At 38.2% G+C, this 17,352-nt stretch overlaps 1 protein-coding gene across 1 annotated transcript in view; it reads right to left on the reverse strand.

Annotated features, from left to right (window-relative positions):
• Positions 1–1,566: 1,566 nt before the first annotated feature.
• The window catches only part of LOC104408032 (bromodomain adjacent to zinc finger domain protein 1A-like), a gene marked incomplete at both ends in the record, with an annotated part of 18,557 nt that continues 2,771 nt past the window's right edge, over positions 1,567–17,352 (reverse strand). Inside the window, 3 exons of the mRNA XM_010017483.1 lie at positions 1,567–1,710; positions 13,284–13,562; positions 15,468–15,510. Of these exons, the coding sequence (XP_010015785.1) occupies positions 1,567–1,710; positions 13,284–13,562; positions 15,468–15,510 (466 nt within the window). The remainder of the gene's footprint in view (positions 1,711–13,283; positions 13,563–15,467; positions 15,511–17,352) is intronic.

Consider the following 17,352-nt stretch of genomic DNA (forward strand, 5'->3'; position numbering starts at 1 on the left):
TCAGTGGGATTTCTTATTGTTACAAATAAGGGTATAAAGAACCATAGATGCCAATATACAAAAACTGACAACAATGCTCTACCTTCAGATAGGTTTTAAAGGTACAACAAATACTTTCAAAGTTTGCGTATACTCAGAATATATCCAGAAACTAATTTAACTGTTATTACACTCTTGATTTGTTAAAGACTCTCTTAAGTGCAATTTAAGTTTGTAGCATAAATGTTAGTCAGGTATGCCATGAAACAGTGCTTCAGAATTTCGTCTATTCTCACCAGATTTCCCTAAGAAATGATATTCCCTCCCATCTCTGCATTGTCAAAATAAGTAATCAGCTGGGGAGAACCACAGACGGAGTGTAAGACTCAGTCTAACTACCAGCTCTGCAAGCATGGAAGTGACAGCAACATAAAGAGATCAATCCCACAGTCAGCTCTGTGCACGCTTGCGTAATTCCAAGAATAACCTCCTTTCAAATGCCACATGCCTTGTGGAACACAGAAAATGCATTTAATTTCTCAAAGACGTAGGACGTCTTCATGAACAAGTTGGACACTGCCTTCAAGAGACAGTAGAGAATTTTTCAAGTTACTTATCCCATGTTACTTTCTTAGACAAGCCAGGAGCTCCACCCTACTTATTCAAGGCATGTCAGGACACAGAAGTCCTCATGCAGCCATCAATGAGAATAACTTCTGCATCCATGTGACGTCTCAAAGTCAGTAACAGTTCGTGTAAAGCCTGTATGCTTCTTGATACAAGATTGGGGCCCACTTAAAATCCTCCTCTTTCATCAACATTGTGTTTGTATAGCACAGAAATCTTTCCTCTTGTTATACTGCTAGGATAAGCTGCATATATAAGCTCAATTACTGGTTGGTAAAGGGATATTCCAAATTAAACACCACAATTACAGCCAAAAAGCTCTCTTATTCAATGTTATTAAGCTACTCCAGCCTACAGGCAATTCCTTAAGACAAGACATACACTGCTGTTTCACTGCACCTAAAATCATAATCAAATCATTAAATACAATGGTATATGTTTATATGGACATACGGACAATGAAGAAAGCTTTGTACACTTCTATATTTTGTACACAAACACATTAAGTCTCTGGAAAGACTTAGCAGAGAGTTCCAGTAAGAGCACATCCTCTTACTGTAAGGCAATCTCAACTCAGCCCTATGATGGAAGTCAAGTAATACACCATACTAAGTCATACCAGACTTTGGAAACACAGAACATGACTGCATTTTCCATGCTATAGCAGGACATGTTCTGCAGCACACAGAGAACTAGGCATACATGGCTCTTCTACCATCTCTCAATGGAAACACTGTCATTCCGAACAAATTAAACCATGATTATTCTGTAGGTACTCAATTTCTCATAATGCACAGTTCTTGGGATTATGCATAACATGTTCAGCTTGTCACCTGCAGCTGGCTGAACACTCATAACCCACAGAGATCAACTGATCTGATTCAGGCAGACCCTGCCATGTCTGCTTTAGTCTCACTTCCACCCAGCCCACATGCTTTGCACTGTGAAAGTATCATTTACCCATTTTGTGCAGAGCTATTGTGCGTTTCTGAGTCATCACTGTCACTGATGACAATTGTGTCTCCGTCAGTGCTGCTGGCGTGGCCATTTGCCATTCCATTGTGATGGGCAGGAGCTATGACTTCCAAAATCTTACACTGCAACCTGAAATAAAACACAGACATTTATTACCATCGAAGTTTTTCACTAGTGAAAGGAGTCTAAAATTGTAGATGTTATTTTAAGAATACATATACAACTAAACATTGTATTGTCTACTAAATAAATTCTTAAGAGCCTTGCACCAAAATACCAGGTAAAATATTAATTCAGTGAGTTCCATCTAATAAACGAACAATTTCATCTGCTTACACAGCTATCAGCTTAACTAGTCAAGACAAGAAATCAAGTCACTGCTAGAATCATTTATGGTTGTATTTTTTTTTTTCCAGTTCTCACTTAAGTAAACTAAAAAGTTAACTTTATGTGTTTCTTTAAAACTAGACACCAAATCCTTCACATTTATTTTGAAAGCAGTCTATGAAAGCAAAAGATTTTCAGATCCCAAAGTATTTTTACTTCTAAGAGATCATCTTCTACTGCTGTCAATGACCTAAATAAACAAGGCTGAAATGATCATTATGCATCTAATCTTAATAATGGCCCATTTATCTGCTGACACATACTAAGGCTCCATCTGGCATGCACACAATTGACAAAACAAGTCTATCCCTTCACCATCCTGAATGCTAGTTAGAAAAGGCAGAATTAACTGCATATTAAAAAGTATAATTAATCGACGCTTCATGCTGAAAAACTGTATTATAGCTGGTTCTTGAACACTAACTTTCATCCCTTTCTGGAATTCCAGGGTACATATTTTTTAGTTTAATCTCCTAAAGCCTTGTCTGCTTCATGAAAACTAACTATTACAGTCAATGAATGCTGTCACATATTACCACTAAAAGCTCAAAGAATGGGGAGAGAAAGAACACAGTGGTTCTCTTCTCTGGGCACCAAACACCGCCAATAGAAATGAAGAACATGGAGAATACATGAAGCTCAGGGCTTGAATTAGTGTGGCATCATGCCCAAATCAGAAACAAACAAACAAAAAAAAATGCCAACAAATCTATGACAGGCAAACTCTAAGTGTTCTTCTATCCAAACACGGGCAAAAAGGAAACAAGGCCAAAATATTTCTTAGACACCTATTTCTGCAAGCAGACAGTACCTTCCAAAACCTGCAGACATTGGGGTGGGGGTGGGAGGGTGGGGGTGTGAGAGGGATGAGGAGGGAAGGAAGGGGAGCAGAGGGAGAAAAGTTGAAAACATTAAAATATCCTGTGTCATATTCACTTGTGAATTTAGCTAGGACCAGTAACACAGTTGGTGCACATAGCTAACCTCCTCAAGCCTCTCTCCAACAGGAACAGAGCTCCAGGATGCTCCGATGGGGTATGTTATTTAAAAAAAACCAAACAAACAAAAAAAAATCCCCAAACAACTACTAATATCCTTATATTCCTAAAGACAACAATATGATCATGGGGACACTGTGAGGCAGCCCAAACCCACTGGCCTTGCTGACCACAGGCACACTGCGATTCCAATGCAGCCAGTTTCCGAAGCTGGTCTGGGGCTGGAAGACACATTTTCCTGGTGAAGGGAGCCCAACCTAATTAGCTGTGCAAAAATAAATAGACTCCGTGAACAGAACCAAGAGCACCCAAGTATGTAATGGAGACAGAGCCTCATGGATGTTTACAAAATCAGTCCGAGTCCAACAGGGCTTATTAACGTCTGGCCCAGGACCAGACTTTGGCTGAGTCCTAGGAGAAAAGTCTATCATTACAGTATCTTGGTTTTCCAGTATTCAGAACATCACAGCTTCCCTTTCATATTAAATAATATGAAGCTGACTGCACGGCAGAATGTGTATCATTAGGCTGGGTTTTTTTAAATCCAACAAAGATCACCTGCTAAAAAATCCAATTCTTAGTAGAACTGGTTTTGTTTCATATTATAAAATACATTTCCTAGGAAGTTCAACTTTAAAAACACTTTAAAATTAATTTCTAATAGAAAGTAATCAAAAGCACCAACGCTTAAGGCTACTGACACTTCTTCAATTGTATTCACTATCTGACGACCACTAGAGGGAGCGCATATACACTAAATTTGCAATCACAGTAAAACAGCCACATAAAGGCTAAATCGGAACCTATGCTACCCAATGCCATGAAAGGACAAAGAGGCTGAAGCACACACACACGAATGAATCCTCCTGGACAAAAAGATCTGAGTATTTAGCCTCCAACTGTTTTTCCAACGCTTAATTTACCTGCTTATCCACTGGACAGCCCTGTAATTTACAGGGTATTCTATCTCCTTCTGTGAGAACCAAAGTTAAATATTCTATACACTCGATTCAGTAAGTAGCAAAATCCCCAATAGAGCTACTCCTCCCCCCTCCCCCGCCTTTTTATTACTAAACAGGAAGAATGACTAATGGAACCAGCTATCACAGAAAGCAAGTGATTCTCCATCCTCTATGCCTTCATTCAAATCATTAACATAAATCTTTGGGGAAGGAATCAAGTGAAACACACATTACCTGGCTCAATAAAAATGCAATTCAATGAAATTTAATGGTTACTAATAGACAGCAGATTGAAGAAAGTGATTCAACCCTTCCTTCTGGCATTAAAGAAATAACCTACAAATGAAGACTTTTTTTAGCCTTGCTACAGTCAAGTCATGGCTAGTAGCAGCAAATTCCCTGGGCTAAGAGCAACAGCCACTCTGCCTCTAGTGTGAACAAAAGTCTCCTTTCCTCAATTACCTACATTCCCCAAGTTCACTTACTACAATTCTTCTTCTATTAGGCACACAAAACAGCAGAGATGAAAGCTGAAGCAACACACTCAAATGAAGCATGCTACTTAAAATACATTCTAAAAAGGATGCCTTAAGATCTTGACAGAGCTCATGTCAAAGTCAAACCATGCTCACTTACCATTTCCCATTAAAAAAAGAACTGGGGGCACTTGAATCTAAACAGACAGCAGTATTAAATTAAATACATAATCTAGTATCCCCCTCAGTCAGGAAGCACTTTCTTCAAACAATAAGATTGTGCAGAAACTTAGAGCCACATTAACTGAATCCCACAGGTATTCAGGAAATGATCAGATAAATTGAAAATAGAGCTATCATGAATTTTACACAATAGTCCCAACAACTCTAGATGAGACACTGACAGCCAAAAGCTAGAGGAGTACACCTGCAACAGGATTACTCTATACTCAAGCAGTTTTGCATGCATCTTTCTGCACTACAAGCTGCTAGCAACAACAGGGTACATGTCCTCTGACCTGTCCCAAGGATGGCCTTTATGCTTACAGTTTTATTTCTTGCTATACTCAGAAACAAAGCTCTTTGAGGTCTTTTCATGTTATGGGAAAGGTTTCAAGAAGGGTTTGGCCTATATTATTAAGGGGAGAGGGGAAATATGTTGAAGAACAACAACACAGGAACCCCTAAAAGTTTCAAACGCAAAGCCAGAGGAGGTATCACCAATATCAAAGTAATTTTTTTTAAAGTAGCAGGGCATATCTTTCTCAAATGAAAAAAACAAAACAACAAAAAACAAAAAAATCCACAACACCCTAAAAAAACCAAAAAACAAACCAAAAAAACCCCCACCACATGAGATTTTCCATCGACTTCCATGAACTTTGGGTATGGCTGGTGAGCCGCACAAGTGAAAGAACATAACTGATTGCAGCCATCTAAGGGCAAGAGACACTGACTGGAGACTGTGACACAAGACACAGATTCTCTGGAAATGTAACTCCATCAGTGTCTCTCTAAAACAATAATTCTGGTCTCTGCTTTGAAGAGCAGCTTGACACAACTAGCAGAAAACTTTAAGTGTGACTGAACCTTGTCACTGCCAGAAGAACGGTAAGGAAGCAGCAGGGTGAAGGTGTACAAAAGCAAACTGTTCCTGCAGCCTCTGGCTGCTGCTCCACAAGATGCAGAGGTGACTTAATAGTTCAACACCACCAAAATCTTCCTTTGCCATTCCTCCTTCCAGCCACATACTTGGTGCAGTGCTTGCTTTTTGTAGCTCAGGCACTCTGTGTCATTTTGGTTGTCATTAAATTGAATTCAATTACCTGATAAAAAACCCCAAACAAAAAAACACCACCACCACCATCCCCCCCCCAAAAAAGCCCAAAGACCCAAATCATATCAGCTGTCACATCAGCTACCTCAGGTGGCTCACCGAATGATCTGACGAGAACTAAGCATGTACAAGAGGCAAATATTGGCCACAGACAAAAGCAGAGAAGGAAGGAAGAAGTAGTAAGACCTGTAAGACCTCATTTCATTTAGAAACCCTGACACTTCCAACTTCTTGAGTAGCTCGGTGACTTCAGCAGTTTATCCTTACTAACTGAAAAGTGACACCTAGGCAAGTGAACACTGGAATACCAGGAAAGCCTGTTCCAGGTGAACCACACACCTAACATGTAGTTGGGCAAGACATGGTACATGCTTCAAACTCACCAGCAGTCCAAGTTGAGAGCGATTCAGGAAAACCCAGAACAAAGGATAAGCGTAACTTTCTTGTCATATTTCTCTTTCATTCAGCTCAGCAACTCAAAAGCATGTACACAAGCTATTACAAGTTACAGGTCAAGCAGGTATCTCCATCTATCTCTGCTGAAGCAGTAACATCACAATTTGAAGATAAAGAAAAGATGCACTCCATTCCAACGGTCCAAAACCAACCATCACAGGATGATGAGTGGAAACCTTGACCCTGATATTATTGGCACTTTCACTTACTCAGAAGTTCTTCCCAAATGTTGAGTAGGCCCCTTCACATCCAACCAAGGCTGAAGTTACAAGCTGTGAGAAGGGAGACCACTGCCCATCAACTGAGAGTTCTGCACAACACCTTTTGTCTGGCTGGTGCTAACTACTGTGCTATAATAGTCTGGCACTCTGCTATGTCCTCATTTCAAGTCAAAAACCAAGATCCCTTGAAGGCCCAGGTGAGTTACAAACATGCCTCTATGCTTTACAGTAAGCAGACAAAAAAACCATCCTTTGGATGCAGAAGGCTGTTTCAAATGGGGTGGTGGGGGAATACATTGATACCAACTTTAAACATAAAAACCATGATCAGTGAGTGAGATGCAAAAGAAAAATAATTTTTGAAAAGACACCCAAATAAAAACAGTTTTTCAAATGCCAAAATTTTAAAAGCACACCTTTCCTAACAGTATGTAAAGTTAGTTGAATACAGAAAACCCCAAGAGTAATAAAAGAAGCTATGGCAGCTAGTACCAAGAAGAATAAAAAAAGCTATAGCCTCATTCTGTTTTTTCAACTTTTTGTAAGTTTTTAAGAAGTAAATGAAAGATAAGTGCAGCAAGTCATATCTTTGTCCTAACAGTTCTCGTACACTTGAAAGTAATTGGAGACAAAAGCGAGACAAGATGTGAAGGAGTAAGTGACATCTTTTACTAAGCTAACTGGCACAGTTTAATGCACACACAAAACAAAAGCACACAACAGGGAGACGTTTTATGCACATAGTGGCTCCCTGAAGTACAGCAAGAGCTGCTATTTTCGAGTTCTAGCATCTTCATTTGTCTGTCAGTCATGCATGTTTCAAAGAAACTAGTAAAAAGCATGATTTAAAAACCACACAACAAAAATTGTAACACAAGCCAAAACCTGCATCTTTAAATTTACAGTTAAAAAAGTAGAGAGTGTGCACAGAAATAAGAGCTAACAGAGTGGCAGTGCCCAAAACAAGTTTTAACAGGTGTTCAACAATCTATAAGAAAGGAGTTGCAGGTTCTTTCCCAGATAACATTATCTCATAGCTTCCATTAGTCAAACACGAATACAATTATTAGTCAACAAATACAAAAATATTTATATCTCAAAGGACTGAAGGGCAATGGAAAGTAAAATCCTTAAGCACGATTTTTCCAAGCCAGGAGTGGACTGATCCTTAAAGAGCAATGCTGGAACAGTGCGAACTGTACTTGCTCTATGAATGGGTAAGCTGCTCTCCCATAACATCAGCTATGTTGTTTCATAAGCACCGCACTAACTTTGCTACTTGAATTCAAACTCACCTTTCGAAATAAAGTAGGAAACTTTCTTAGTATGGAGACACTTATGCTTAATCCTTACCACTACAAGAAACACACTGTAACAACTTTCTGATTCTCTAGACATTAGCCCCAGTGCCTCTGCATCCAGGCAGCTTTGCAGCCTACAGGTCAAAGGGGAAATGTGTTGGTGGACCAGAAAATAATTTAAATTCACTGTAACTCATTAGAGTGGAAGACGCTGCCTTCTACTACCTAGTAGTCTCATACTAACTTATCAAAGCGCGCAGAAAACACTATATATAAAAGCCAGTAATACCTTGTTACCAGTTTGAATGAAAAAGTTGGAAAACTAGCTGTATCCTTATCTCTTACAAGGATTATTTTCTACCATGCTAACTCCTTATCAGCTAGGCACAGTCATGACAGCAACACACTTCCTGTGCCCCAGTTAAGACTTACAGAGATGAAATCAGTATGTAAAGCTTTTAATTGGCCTAACGCAGTGGTTAATCCACTCTGAACAGTCCTAAAGCACTGGGACACCAGCCAAACAATTGATGAGTTAAAAAAAGGAAGTTTCACCTACAGACAAGGTTGCTCTGTCATTATTTAAGTTTCCTAGAGGTTGGCAGTGGTGGACATCAGATCATTCAGAGCAGAGAAGGATGTTAACCTATACCCAATATGTGATCGGATGCAGCAATCTTCCCAACAGAGAACTTTGTCTACTACTTCTGTAAGCAGGCTCATTTTAAAAACACTGTATTATCTTAAAGCATTCTGGTGTTGCTTGCTCACAGGCATTAGGCAAATACTCTTTTGCAGTGGTGTCATCTAGTGGTCAAATCCAATGAAAAGAGATACTCCCTTTTAGTATCTGCCATGTTCTGTACGATTTCTTATTTCTTATACACTACCTTTAAGCAACCTATTTTAATCTGCAGGTGCTTGACTTTTAATTAAGTTGCATACTAATTGATGGACAACAACTGGTTGTCCCCCAACCTCTGTGGGGAAGGGAAGGCATTGTCACATAAGCTATTTTTAAGGGCAGTGGAGGGGGAGCTGAAGAGCTAATAGAGTTGTCCAACCGAAAACCTCAGATCTCTTCATTGCTCAAATGAGACTGCAAGCTTATAGATTAATTAACTAATTATCACATTGCTCACTTGTATACCCTCATAAAAACAGACATTACCTATTGTGATAGCACCAGACTCAGAGCACTGATGAGAAATCACAGTTGGTTGTTTACATATGCTTTAACACTAGTTTTTCCTCCAACAAATTACAATAATTAAGAAAAAAAAAGCGCACTGCTGACCTGTGCTAACTTTGCACATGTAATACTCTTGGAGGATAGATTGCTTGGATGCAACTTTCTAGATTTTGAATCAAGTAAATGGGAGGGACCCCAAACACTAGAAGGGTTAGCATTTTGGCTTAATATAAGGACGCAGAAAAGAACAGGTCCTACAGCTGAATGAGTTAGGCTGTTGAAGGTTTTATTTGGTGTGCCTGAGGCATTCACGAAGTTTATTTCAGGTAGACCTTCCACACCACATAGTTCCAACTTCCAGGTAACTGACTTCAGATGCCAAGATGTTGAAAATCAATTTCACAAATTTTAAGTACCAATAATACAATGCAATTCTGAGACAGCAACAAATGGTCCACTTTTTTCCTCTGCTTCAATAAAGCGTAAGCTAAAACACTGGCTACTTATTACTGGCTCTAGTTTTTCCCCCCAACAAGACCTCAAATAATTTCCATGCCTTTTTCAATAAATTACTTTCCATAAGCAGCAAATTGGCATTCTGAATAACAGTACTTACTGTGTCAGCTGTTTTCAGTTCCTTGGCAACTCAGACAAATTTCAACTTAATTTGAGATTGAGTTTTATGTTTACATTATGTTTCTGACCAATGTTTCAAAAAACAATTTAGTTTTATACAAAGACAGTACTAGAAAAACATTGTTACACCACTCCTACAGTTCTTTAAATGGAAATTCAAGTCCCAGGAGTTTTAAAGCCCAGCACAACTGCAAGTTTGGAGAAAAGTCACACGCAGTTTGGCCAGAAAAGCTGGACACATACATACAAACAAACAAACAAACCTGGTCATTTTTAATCAATACATCATCTGAAAGCATTTAAAAAAAAAAAAAAACAAAAAAACAAACCCAAAACAGAATTCTCTCATTGTTGTTTCTATTTACCAAATGGCACATCATTTTCGGAGACTACCTGAACACGACTCATCAGAGGACCGGGGAGGCTTTCTCTACAGTTTATTTCTGGTTGATAAGGGCTGTTAAGACAGCAGACATACGAAAACAAAAGGAAGGCAGAAGAACATCTCCCAGAATGAATTCCTCCCACCAGACTTCAGCAACAAGGCAGAAGCAGCCAAATTAAAAATTGAGCAGCACAGCAAAAGACTAGAAACCCAAAGAGCCCGACAGAGACGTAAGGCCAGAAAAAGCAATGGGGCATCAGATTCTGCAACCAGAGCACATAGGTTCGATACAAGAACAAGTCGCAAACAAAAACATCTTCTACCTAACCTCTGCACAAAGCACTTGTTCTCTTACTATTTCTAGACCACCTGTCCACTGCTTACAGTACTACAGACTACTTCATAAGCTCAAGACAAAACCATTTATATTAAGCCAAAATGCTAACCCTTCTAGTGTTTGGGGTCCCTCCCATTTATTTGGTTCAAAATCTAGAAAGCTGCATCAAAGCAATCTATCCTCCAAGAGTATTACATGTGCAACGTTAGGGACTATAAAATGTCAGTACTTAAACTGCTTGAGCAATCCCTGGTTACATGTCCATTATGTTGTAGGCTTTGCATTAAGTGATGCAAATAAATGATCCTGCTGACATGTGCAGAAAACTTCATACATAAATGCAGTGGAAGAGTTCACAACACCATGACACCACTGGGTTTTCATGATCTGCCAAATTCTGTTGGTTTTATAGGATGCTGCTACACTATAGATGGACTGTGTTCATTTTTGCTAGAAAAGATCACAAAAAAGTAGCTGCAGAACAGACATGCAAATTGCTCTGTTCGACAGCCATGTTATTTACACGTAACATGAGTTGGCATACTTAATCCCCAACGTAGTACTTCAAAATACAGGTCAAAGTCGACTGTTAATTGAGCAGAATAACAACACCTCACCTCCTCCCACTTCGTATTCTTTAATTATGTATCTGTAAGCATACAAATCCCTCTGCATTAGTGTTACTTGCTGTATTTCCTGGGTTTAGTATTAAAGGTCTGAACTAGCTTTCTGTTATCATTTGTCTAAAATATCAGTGGCATACCATCAGCTTCAGCAAATTTTTCATGCTTCATTTCACCAGACAAAATTTTATACTTATGTCGTTTAAAACATACAATCTCTAGCAGGGTAATTCTTGATAAAAATAGATTCTATCTGTATCTTCAGTATTTTAAATGGTAACTAGCCCACCCCAAAGGCTTAAGAAATCTAGTTTATATCGTATAAATACATTGATCTGTGAAAGTGGAACACAAAATTTTTAGATACATACTTCAACACAATTTTGAATAACCAAGAAGACTGAATTAAAGTCTGGTAAAAAAATAAATGATAGTGCTATCTTCATAGAGAGAATCATGTCACAACTTTATCTGAACAGAATTTAGCTTACATGGTAAGTAGAAACCATTTTGTTAGGGCAAACTTAAAAACTGATTAATGGTGGTGTAAATGGAAAAGCAAAAGAATTCGGAATTTCAAAAGATGAAGAAAAAAAGACAGACTTATTTATCGCATAAGCCTACTTTTCATTTAAGCTTTAATAAAAAGCCAAGATGCATATGCATAAATATTTCAGCAAGAGTTTAGAAAAGTAATAGGTTGATCTCTTGAGGGGGAAGAGGAGTTTGTTCTTCTAACGCATTCTTTTTGCCATTAGCTTGGAAACTGACAGTATCTTCCAGGACTGAAAACAAAGGCATTTCACTGAGCAAACAAAAACTAGCACCTGAATTACACTGACAGTTCACAATATTCAGGTTTCTAGTTAAAAAAAAAAAAAACAAAACAAACAAACAAACAAAAAAAACAAACAAAAACCACCACCCAAACAAAAAACCACCAACACACACAATTTGAAGCAGAATGACTGTAATACTAGTGGTAAACTGAGTCCAGTCATTAGACAAATATAAAGACAAGAAAGACAAAAACAAACATTCAGATACATTCAGAAGGTAGCCACTCTACTTAAGTTGTTCTTGTCCTGGCTCTGCAGACTGGGACTTCACTGGTTGAAAAGAACAGAGCAGGGAAGAGAGAGAAAGTTTTTCTATTAAGCACTGACCTTAAGTACATGCTCATACAAATTTCCATACAACTTCCCTGCAGCTCACCACAGATTTTTCTTCCTGGAGTAGTACAAAATTTGCCTCAAATAAGATCTGTATCAGCCACTAAAAAAATCTCATGCACAATAACCGTTCTCCAGTGACCATTTTGAACCAGCCCACTCTTATCACCAGATTATGTGCTGAGGTCTCAGGCTACCCAGAGAAACCCCATCTACTCTGCAGTGTAAGCTGGCACCTTCCTCTAAAGGAGGACAAAACCACCCCATAAACAACAAAACAGTAATAGCTGAACCCACAAAGGCTTTGGCACGCATTCTGCAGGTACTTCCAAGGTGAGCATGTTGAGCCTTTCCCATTTTAAGTGTGCTAGGTGAAACTACAAACTCATTTAGACAAAACATTGACCTTTTCTAGTCCTCTCCCAGAAGCTGCTTTAAAACAACTTATTTATACTACACAGCACATGTACCAGCGACATGAGAAAGGAAGTATATGAAGCTCAAAATTCTTCCATGTTTTTAATCAAACTAGGATAATAATAAAACCACTTGCAATATAAACATCAGTATAAGAGTAAGCACAACACTAACCCCAAGTATGGGGGGGAAAAAAAACAAAAACAAAACCCATCACACTAAATCCCAAATAATCATCTATTGCAAACATTTTACAATTAGTTCCCAACTTCTGAGAATGCAGTCACAATTTTCACTACTACCTAAAAAGCAAAATTCCAACTTCTACTGATACTTCAAAGCTTTTAGTAGTCAGGCCATTCTGAGTACAGAGAACACCATATGATGAATTACATTCTGAAGGATTCATCAAAACTTTCGTATGATTTTTCATTCATAGCTTCCCCTAGTTTCTCATTAAATCCCATTCTACAAACAATCTATCCTTCTCACACCTGGGAACTGACATTAGTTTGCAAATCCACCACACAGACCAAAAAACTGCAGTGCCCAGACCCAAGAGAGCTGTCCGGCTTCCACAGCTGCTTCTAAGCTAAGGAAAGAGATACCAAGCCCAGCAATTCAATCCTACTTTTAATTAAAAGTAGGGAGGAACAGTAACAGGACCACTAGCTTAAGCATCACATCTCACTTCAGACGTGTTTGATGGAGTTTATTATCCTGATTTTTTTTGTTTAAAAGAAGCACACACAAAAATTACCCACACCAAAAAGAAATACGTATTTATTTTTAAATATACTTACCTTGCACCATTATTTCTAACTACTTCCACTGTTTCACCAACAAAATAACGATCCTTGACATAAGCAAAGATTTCATCACAGATCTCATGCAGTCGGGAGCAATGGGTAAGGGTTGCCAAGTAGAGAACTGGAATGATGAGTGCCTCTGGAAAACTTTGAAGATTCTGTCTGGCTTTCTTCTCTGATTCCAGTGCTTCCTGATATGTGAGTCCTGGTTTACCTGTGACAGCACAGCTCCACACAAGGCTGTTGCACAGAATAATGCGTTCAAAAAAATCACTGAAAAGGCAGGGAAGAGAGAGAAAGAAAACAGTTCAGTTCTGACTAACATTTTCAATTTGCTCACCATTAATACAAAAGCAAATTTCTTTTACAAGCCTGAAATGAAAAGGCAGCTCTACTCCTGCACAGGCTTTTGGATAATTAAGTGCTATTTACCACTTTTTAGCCACAGCATGGTAAATTGCTATTGTAAAACCAGTCTCCTCTCACTACTGGCTACACTAACAATATCAAGACCTGGAAGTGCTGCAAACAAATGTTCATATAGTAGAAGCCTTAAATGTGAGAATAATCACACTGTGTTTAATAGGTGTCATACCTTCCTCACATCCCCCACATTTCCACAAATATTTTCAAGCGGAGGGTCTAAAAGCGCACAAACATAAAATAACCTTAAGATCACAGAAACACGTTGAAACTTGAGTAAGTTTCAGATTTTGAGTGCCCTAGCTCACAAACAAAGATGGGAGAGGTAAAATATTAATGTCAAGTAGTTCTCTAAATAGTTTTTATTTCTTCACTGTTTGCATTTCTCTCAGAAGAAGCATTAAAGTATCTTTTAACTACAGATTCTTCTCCTCCCTTGTTCCATTAGCAAATATTGATTCTCCTCCTTTCCTGTATTTCTAATTAATGCTAAAATTACATTGCTGTTGCTTGCTTACTAGTGATTATATTGGAATGAAGAAAGAGCACCTTTCATTAGTCAATATCTATCAATTTTTGGCAGGTACCAGACAAAGAGCAGTTTGTTAAAACACTGTAGATGAAGTAGATGATATAGGTATTCACAAAAACATGTTAAAAACGTATCATACGCTATTGATCAGTGATCAGGCAGCAGAGCAATATTTCAATATGCCCCAGTTCAGATTCAATGATTTTTATCTACCTTCCTTTAAAAAATCTTAATGGACTAGTATGGAGAAGTATGCAACACACAACATGAGAAATCGAGGTTTGCTCTGCCTTGTATCAGTCCAACATAGGTATTTCATAGCAGACACACAGTACTTTCAGAACACTGAATGCTACACAAGATGCCTACACTGAAAATTCATTCATTTATAAAAAAGAAAAAAATACACTGTGCAGAACTCCCATTCGTAACAGGGTAGAACTGTATAAATAATTTCTAGTAATGGGGCTGGAGAATTGGACAGTTCACACTGAGGTTTTTTCTTGCAGGCTCCCTTGCAAACTCAAGCTGGCAAACGTGCATCAGTTAGCAGATGACAATGTTCACTGCAGATGGATAGACGAACCATAACATTCTGTAAATGAAAATGGAAATTCCAGATTGAGGACAATGGAGGGTCCTGGCTCAGATAATCCTTTCTGTATGAGCACAGGATTCCTCTGAGTGAGAGATGCTTTAGGAAGAACATCAGCTGTAAGAAGCGGAAAAGGACAGAAGAGATAGATTATCTGAATAATATTTAATAGCTACCAAAATTAAGATTTTTATACCACCTGCATCTAAAATACCTGATAGTACTTGGGTCCAACACTCATAAGTAATACAGAATAATTTGGGTTTGCTTATTCTAAACAAGAAAAGGAGAAGAACAAAGGAGAGAGAATGAGCGAAATTATTCTTCGATACATGAAGAATGATGTCTGACAGTCATTCTTTATGTATCTTTACTGCATTTTATTGTGCATTATCTTTAAGGTATAGAATAATTACTTCGACATTTTGAAGAACAGGTTAGACAAAAACCTCTCTTTTTTTTTTTTTTTTTTAAGGTGATGGAATACACAAAACATGATCTCTTCAGGTCTCTTCCTGCCCAACATTTCCATACTTTTGTATCTGACTGACAATTTTAGTAGTCTTAGACTTCAATGGATGAAGTAACGTTTACTCAATCTTCATGCAGTTGTGTGTCTCTTACATACATTTTTGTGTCTTGCTGAAGAGGTTCCTGATAACTATCTTTAGCTAGAAAAGTGAAAAACACCCTGAGAGTTATTAGAAAAGTATCGGAACATAATTTTCAAAAAATGTGACATTAAAAGGAAATTAAGGAAAAAAAAAAAAAGAAAATAAGGAGGGAGCGAGCTCAGAGAGTGAGCAGAGTCTCTCTGAGAGGCTGAGGTTGACGCTGGCAGTGTCCCTTTAAGAGCTGCTGTTATTCTTCGTGAAGGGACACCGGGCAGTCATGCTATTTAAAGCAACAGCATTGAACTTACAGGAAGAAAAAAAAAAGGGGGGGGGGGAGGAACTTAGAAAAAAAAAAAAACAAACCCAAAACCACATCAAAAACCCCACAACGAACCCCCTCTCTAAAAATTTTTGACATTATTACAAATGCAAAATTTTGAGATCAGTTTAACTGAAACATATTTGAGGAAAACCTGTTCCATTTGCATACAAGAGTAGTTTGTGCTTCTAGTTTCATTCTCCCTCATTTCCTTTTTTGTTTAGTGTGGATTTTTCTTCCATCAACTCACAGGGGAAAAAAAATACATTCGATTTTGAAAGCATTGTCTTTAGCTAGTCGTTACCTATAGCACATCAAAACCATCTGTGGCTTAGTCTGTTAACACAGTTTTATTGCAATGTTTTAATGATCTCACTTAACTTGGTTTGAGAGAGAGGAGAAAACAAAATCCCAGCAGCAGAACAGTAGATGTTATTCGTAGTACTCTTTCTCTCCCTCGGTGTCCTTATCACAAAAATATTTATGAAAAGCAGACACAACAGCTAGGAAACCAAGAGAATGGTAGCAACAGCCACGATACCCCTTCTCTTTACTTAGAGAGTAATAATGCACTTGATCATATTCTACATTCAACTTAAATTCACAACAGCAAATGCATCTGCTGCTACATCACACCTGAAGCCTTATCTACATCTTTATCCAAGGTATTACGGTCTTTGGGGCTTCCTCACTGGTTCTAGATGTCTCTAACTCTTGACAACATAGAGAAGGAAGTTCATACAAAACACGTCCACAGAGCTCACTTGCAAGGTGCCACCCACCTGTGAGAAGTCAAAAGGGACTGCAGTGCCCTGGTGAAGATGCCCGTATTAGCTCAACTACTCAAGGAACAAGGACTAAAGGCAATGAAGTTGCCTTTGTAGTAGTAATTAATGCTAACTTCTCAGCTGAATATCTTTTTTTCATTTGTGTTATACTTTTCCATACAAGGTAGTGTAAACAGAAAAACTGTCAGCAAAGCATTGAGAAGTAGTTTAATACTGCTACTTGTAAGTATTTGACAGGAGGCAGTTTATTAACAGAAGCTAGAAATAAATTACTTGCAATGTCCATGCTGACTACACTTGCATGTACATTTTTACACATGGATGTAAAAATTCAGCCTAGAAATTACTTGAACTAACCAAGTATTTCCATTGAGTCCAAGATCTGCTTTTAGTGTGCTGCAAGAACATGTTCCTTTCAAACCATTTACTTTTATTCATTTTCTTAGCATATATTAAAAACAAACTAGGGGTTCTTTTTTTAAACAAAAGAATTATATAGAGGAGAATGTAAAATATGGGAAAGTCACATTAAGTGAAATTAAAGGAAAAAGCAGGAAAAAAACCCAATGGAATGGCTAATTTGCAATAATTGTTAATTTTAACCCTGAAGCCCCTATGAACCCCTAACATACACCGTTTATTTAGCCTGTGGTAGGAGGGTCATCACAGAACACCAACCCTGCCATTCTGCATCACAAAAGCATTCTTGTAGTCTGCCTTGTCTCCACAAGTGATCAATAACACATATTACAAAATAGCGCCCAAAAGAAACAAACAAACAAACAAAAAGGG

This window comes from Nestor notabilis, unplaced genomic scaffold (assembly GCF_000696875.1).
Source record: "Nestor notabilis isolate BGI_N333 unplaced genomic scaffold, ASM69687v1 scaffold30260, whole genome shotgun sequence".
NCBI lineage: Eukaryota > Metazoa > Chordata > Aves > Psittaciformes > Psittacidae > Nestor > Nestor notabilis.